Below are 7082 nucleotides of genomic sequence, written 5' to 3' on the forward strand. Positions count from 1 at the left end.
GAGACAGTTTCTCTGAAGCTAGAAAACATTCTTTTAAGCTGTTACTTGAGTATTTTTCTTTAGCCTCTGTGAATTTGTGTTCGGGCCAGGTACAGCTTGGGATCTGATAATTTCTGACTCTACAGCTCTCTTCAGATGATTGAAATTGGCAGAAAAATTTTCAGTTTCTTCACTTACACAACTTAAGGAAAAGTCCATCAACTGTAATTTCATATCATGAAGGTGATTGTATCCAGCAAGTTTTTCAAGACGCTGGGGTTTACATATTGCAAGATCAACTAGGAATATATGGGTTTGTTTTCATTCTAATTTTTAGGAATAAATGCCAGAGTAGACTATATTTGGATGTTGAATACTTACAATACTGCCAAAACCTAAACCAAATTACTGAGTTTCATTTTCCATTTTAAATTAAATTCAAAACAAAAACAAAAACAACTTTATAATTTACCTTATATTATAGTCCTTGTAGCATTTCTGTAAAGGGGAATATCATTGTATTTTTTCATCACATGTAGTTTCAATTTAGTCTACTTACATATTTAATATTCAACTTTAAAGAGGTCTGTCTGCACATAGTGTTCTTGATGCATCTATTCACGTAAGAGGCTGTTCCCCCTCCTCCATTACACCATTTCTTTTTCTTTTTGTGGCTGAACTTTCCTTTTTTTGGCCAGTAGCCACAGGCAGTCAGTATGATGTCTCCCAAGAGCTCACACCATGGGGCATCAGTTTTTCAAGGCCAAGGTTTTACGTATTGCCATGAAATTTACTCAAAGCTCCTTTCATAATCCTTCCTTAATAATGGCTGATGAGTACCTTTCTTCTTACAGCTTTGTGAGGACAAAGTTTATACAGCCTAGCAGCAGATTGCTGATAAATCAAAGAATCCGGGTTTTTCCTCTTATGGTAGACTGAAAGCACCATCTCTGGAGCACAGACGTTGCTCAGAGCTTTTGGCCTGTCAGTCGCAATGCGAGTGTTTGTTGAGGTGCCTCACCTTTGTTCCTATGTTAATTCTGCAATGACTACCAATTCTATGTTTATGAGCTGCTGCTGCCACCTATTTTTCTGATACCAAAGAAAGTTTATATCATATTATATTCTCTGTTAATATCTGCTCATGGTATTAAGCCTTCATTTTTTTCATATTAATGACAAAAGTGAACATTAGAGCAAGCTAAGGAAAGATATACACACCTAGAAATTCAGCCTTTTCCTGAAACACTGCTACACATCTTCCGGGAGAGCTGAGATCTCCTCTCTTAGTAAAATGCCAGGTTTTGGTTGGACTTGATTATTTTAATTACTAAAAAATTAGGAAAATAAAGTAATGGTCCAAGGACACAAGTATGTCTCCTAGATTACTTAAGTTTCTTGGGAACTTAGAGTTGCTAGAGAACAAAAACTTGAGTAAAATCATAACCACAATGTGCCAGGTTGGCTATACAAGCATAGCTAAGTGCAAGAATCTTTCATCTTTCCAGCAAGAAGTACCTCGAGATGAGCAGCTGGGCTGATATTGCAGCCTCTGCCCTGATTTTCCTTCAGCACAGCTACACCTTGTTTTACCACTAGGAAGCTCTTTTTAATCATGTCATTTGTAGCAATCACATAGGAAATTATTTTCTACTTCATACTGCTTCACAAACATTATCTTGTCGAACTGGCCGTCTGTTGCAGCAGGAATGGTGTTGTGCAGATCTTCTCTGGGGTCTCTGTGAGCTCAGGAATAATTCATCACAAGAGACAAATGGTAGTGGTCCATCTGTCTTACTGCAAAAGAAGGTGCTGCGTTTTCTCCCGGGGTATGGAAACCCATTGCCCTGCATGGCTTTGAGTTTCTGTGCTGTTTAGTTAAGTACTGAAGTGTTGCGTGTCTTCTGTTTCTTATGGCTCTTACTCAGCTGTGGAAAGAAATATCAAGTAATGTAACCACTTTCTTCCAAATCTTGGGCCAGAATCTCAGCTGGTGTAAGTCAGCAGAGCTCCATTGACATTATTAGTGCACCAGTGATTCACACCAGCTGTGGATCTGGTCTTCTGTCTCAATTTATGAAGGGCTTGAACTAAATGTCAGGAAATATGAAATGATCTCTTATAGTCAGCAGTTCTCCAGATGTGTTAATGGAGTTTAAGTTTACCAAAAGGCAAGACTTCAAAGAGCGATCCAACAGAAGAATAAACTTCCAAGAAGAATGCCTTACTTACAGGCTTTTTGGCAAGAGAGGACTATACAACTCACTGTAATTTAAAGAAATTAACTCAGTTATGCATCAGGATATGGTAATACAGCTTCAGTGAGAATCCAAGATTCAAAATCATTTCACAGCACAAAGCAAGCTGTTGGCATTCAGTGAATAATTACCATGCAAATAGGAATCATCAAGTCTTAAAACCAAAATTAAGTTGCTTATGAACTTCATGTAAAGAGCCTAATGCTTCCACTTTGCAAGTGTAGCTGGGTTTATTCACAGGCATGGGATTACATCTTTTGGAGATTAAATGAGGACCATGTTGTTACAAGAACACAGAAGCTTAGTAGTTCTAGCTGTGTAATGTTAAAACTCAACAGTGATTTGGCTTATAGATGTGATCTCATGTACTATGTTGAAAACAGTTATTTTAGCTAATGAGAATAAAATTGTTGTTGACATTGCTTAAGCACTGTCAGCCTTACTTTTCAAAATCAGAATATGCTGGAACAGGTGAAACCTCAAAGTCAACAAATGTGAGGTCTCAGAAATCTTTTATGCCTATATGGCATATGAGCATATGCTCTAAAAAAACCTTCCAGTACCTGAAATAGCCTGTGGTCTTCACAGCCTAATTTATTTGCTGATGAGACCTTTCAGAATTAATTAAAATGATCAGTGTGTGACTCCACACTGTGTGATTTACATATGTTCTTACTGGAGACTTAATGCTTTAGATACCCCTAGAAAGGTAAAAGAACAACACACTTCAGTAAGTAAACTTGAGCATCACATTGTGTTAGGGTATGCTACCTATATCTATCTATCTATCTATCTATCTATCTATCTATCTATCTATCTATCTATCTATCAAAAAAAAAAAAAAGGTAAAAAAAAAAAGTACAATAAGTTAGTTCTGCTTGCAATCAGAATAGCATGGAGTGATCTGATCTCACTGACCAAAGATCGTGGCTAAGGTTCTGATTCTGGCAGGTTTGTTTCCGTTAGTCCAAGTGTCTTTGGTGAGACACACATCTGTCCGGATGTCGCTGCATACCAAAAGGCACCAAAAAAAAAAATGCTTGGACACAATTTATTCAGACCAGAAGGGAAGAATTTTGGAAGAGTTCTCAGAGAAATCTAGTTAGACTTGCAGAGAAAGTAGTTATCATAATCTGAATATACCAGTACATTAAATTTAACATGGTTTGCAGAACTGGAGTGATGGATAGAGTGGTGAGGAAACCCTTCTGAATACTGGAGAGGTCTTAGGAAGTGATGGCATCCAAGACTCATCATTTACTGGGCTTTTGCTGATTCCTCCGGAACACAGGGGCTCCACCTCGGAATGAAAATCTTTCCCCAGGTCCACACCAGGAAACATCGTAGTGAGGCCTCTGAACCTCCAGGGGCTTGACAAATTTGAAGTGTGAGAGGCTATGAATCATGCAGTGGCTGGTGTCTTAGCAAGCTCATTGCATTTTCAAGATTGCAGTGTTTTATAAAAACTTGGGCTCCCTAGAGATTTCTAGGTAAGAGTTCTGGAAAACTTCGTTCTGAATCTGTTTGAAACCAAATTGAAAAAGAAAAAAAAAAACCTGCTGAATTTCACTATATTGGCTCTACAACACAGAGCAGTTGAAGACAAATGCTTGAGTTAGTCTGAAAATTAAGATTGCTTTTGCATACCTCATTGCACTAAGCCCTCATATGGCAGCATTTGGGACTAGCACTTTCCGTCGCTTCTGTCAAGTTCTTCCCATCCTGGTGGCTGATGTGTTGGCCTTGGTAATATACGTATTTTTCACCTTCTGTCAGAATTTCACTAGTCGAATATACCACCTGGACATGAAGCCATCAACCCTTATGAAACTCCAATCAGTCCAAAATTCTCCACTAGAAGCATATGAGGTCTGCTCCCTGCTTCCTACACCAATTCCCTACAGCATACTGAGTCAAGATTAAGAGATTATGGGGGTTTTTTAAAGCAACTAGTGATGGTGACCTGAAGTATGTTGTCACTGAAAACACCCGTATTTGTGATCAATAATTCTCCTCTTAAAGCTCACAAAAGTAAAGCTGTCTGTGCAGGATTCAAAAGATTTTTTGTGGATTTATCATATACATGTGAGATTAATTCCAGCAGGGATCAGAAGCTGTTGCAAACGCCACCATTTTTGGAAACACGAGAGACCTTGCCTTCCCAAGCATAAGCACATTGCTGTCTTGGAGAGAGAGGAGAAAGAGTGAACGTGGGCTCCTGGCAAACAGCAGGAGCTTGTATAGCCAAGACATTTAAATGATCTGCATTGATGTGGACAGTCAAAGGAATGCTAAATAGGACTGACTGATGCAGGGTAGCACGTTATTCAGTGTAATGGATGTATGATTCAGGCATGAAGTTTTCAGGTGGGACTCTGTGGTGTTCAGCTATCTGAGGGCAAACCTGCACCTTGACATACACCTGAACGACCAGTGCTTCTATTTGCATACATTTATAGCAAATGTAAACATAACATACAGGGGAAGGCTACGCATTTGAAAGTCCCTGAATACCCGGTTTTATGTATTATGGAAGGTTTTCTTCATTTGCCTTTGTTTTCTTCTGCCTTACTGTTTGGAGAGAAGCTTCTACCTTTGAGGCAACTCAGTCTGATTCTTTATATGCTTCCATGTCAGACTGATGGACAACAGACACATGCTTAGCGCCAGGGAAAAAATAAAGAGCAGTTAACAGAGCATCATCCTGTGCAGTAGGAGAAGAGCACATCCTTTATATGTTTTCTGCATTTGTTCTGCTCTTCCTGGCTCTCCATGTGGAAATTGTGGGTGAAATGGTCGTTCTCAGGGGCCTAAAAATTACAACAAAATAGCTGAGGCCTTGACATTTATAAACTGAATTTCATCTGTTTGTTTTGCCATTGCCATCTCAGCAAGTATTTAGGTCTTACAAAAAGCGCTTTTCTCTTCATGTAACCTTAACAAAAAGCTCAAAATACACTATTAAAAGGTTACCTTGGCAGTGTATACGTCATAATTGTTTATATCTCTATCTAACTTTGTTTCAAATCTCTTTGCTTTGTATTTCCAGACCTGATGTGGCCTCTCAGAAGACATCAGGCAAGCGTTCGCCAGACGTGATGTCTCTCGAAACCCTGGAAAACACTTGTGAGGTGGAGGACCTCTTTGATGACATCTAGCTATGTGTTGGCTGAGAAACTGAGAGACTGGTGCTTCTAATAGAGAAAAGCCATAAAACTAAAAGGCTTTGTTATAGACGCTGAGCCGAAATCTTTACTCTGAGGTGGTATTCAATAACATATTGCTCTAATCCTCTTGCACTGCACTTGTCTCCATTTTTCACTACGCAGTTGTAGACCCTTGGCCTGTTGGGCTTGATTTGTGACAGCCTTGAAATCAGTTTAGCCTCTGTGTAGGTCTTTTATCATCGGTATATGAGGAAGGAGAGCACCATCACAGCATTTTTACATCCTAACAGTCTCTGGCTGATGATTGTATCCAGGATCAGCTGGTTTCCAGATGTCCCCAGAGAATAAGTCAGACATAAAGGGCTACCACTGTACTTACCTTATATACTACCCCTTTCTTGAGAAGCTCATCTTAGATGTGGTCTAGCTAAATCATCAACTCTGATTGAGATACAGCTTCCTAAACTGTGAGTTTAGAATAATAACTGCTGATGTGAAGTAGCCAAAGAAATGTCCTTTCACTTTTCACTCAAAGGTTCTCTGTGGCATTATGCATTATAAAGGTATTCTTGCTTTTGGGACTAAAGTGCTTACAAAGTCAATACTGACTAACCTTCTGTAGAAAATCATAGCCTTTAAAGTTGTCATTTTTGATACTTCTTCATATTTCTTAATGTGATTTCTAAAAAAATAAAATACATTCTAAATAAAACATCAATTTTGGGTTTATTTGCTTAGACAATCTATGAGTAAAGGGACTAGTTAGCAAAGTGTGTTTAATGCATGACCTTTTCCTGCCCAAGGCTGATATATTCATTCTGGTTTAAAGCTTCATCAGAGGAAAAGTTAGCAACATGTATTTTTACCTGCAGCGGTCAGAATCAGGTGTACAGAACTAAGCATTCACCTCGGATTTCTGCTTTGCCATTTTAAGATCCTGAATCAATTCCCATTTAAGGCAGAGTGAGATGGTTCTTCTGTCTCAGAGAGGACGTGATCCAACAAGGGTTTTAAATATGTGAGTAATGCCATGAAGTCAGCAGGACTATGCAACATAGCCCTGCTTCTGTGCTCTAGGGCTTGCAACGGTCCTTGGAAGCTACTTGATATTTTTGAAATGGCGGCTTATTTAGGCCCTGTTTCTGCCAAAATTTAGTCCTATATTTAACTAAAAGCATCCGTGTCAGTATTTGCAGGATCAGGGCCTCATTTAAGAACCTACATGCAGATCTGGGAATATTATATTTAAGCGTTCCTTTCTGAAAAACGTGGTCACAGCATTTTAAATTCACAAAGAGCTTTGGGACAATGTTATAAATCACACAGTAAAAACATGAATGGCCAAAATATTTTGCTTTCTACAAAGGCTTTGTGCCTGAGAAATGACAGGACCACAAAAGACCTATTCATACACCCATTCATAGACATTGCCTGATTTAAAATCTTCCAGTGCTGATCTGACAATACTTTCAGCAAAAGCTTGTATATAGTTTCAGTTTTAATGTGAAAATGTTCCATGACTTAACCTGAAATACAAGAGTTTGGCTTAATTGTGCCTGCAGCAGAAAATGAAGGTAAATGAAGCTGAACATCCCGCAAAACTCTGCTCTCAAGAATCTGTTGGTTTCTAATAGTAAAATGTTGTTATATAAATAGGAAATGTTACACACAGTTGGCA

The 7082-nt window shown here is 38.7% G+C and overlaps 1 protein-coding gene across 1 annotated transcript in view; it reads left to right on the forward strand.

Moving 5' to 3' along the window:
- XRCC4 (X-ray repair cross complementing 4) overlaps positions 1-6832 on the forward strand; it is a 187350-nt gene extending 180518 nt beyond the window's left edge. The window contains 1 exon segment of the mRNA XM_026866720.1: positions 5287-6832. Coding sequence (XP_026722521.1) covers positions 5287-5395 — 109 coding nt within the window. The 3' untranslated portion in view covers positions 5396-6832.
- The last annotated feature ends 250 nt before the right edge of the window (positions 6833-7082 follow it).

The sequence above is a fragment of the Athene cunicularia genome (genome assembly GCF_003259725.1).
Source record: "Athene cunicularia isolate RWA chromosome Z unlocalized genomic scaffold, athCun1 chrZ_part3, whole genome shotgun sequence".
NCBI classification, from domain to species: domain Eukaryota; kingdom Metazoa; phylum Chordata; class Aves; order Strigiformes; family Strigidae; genus Athene; species Athene cunicularia.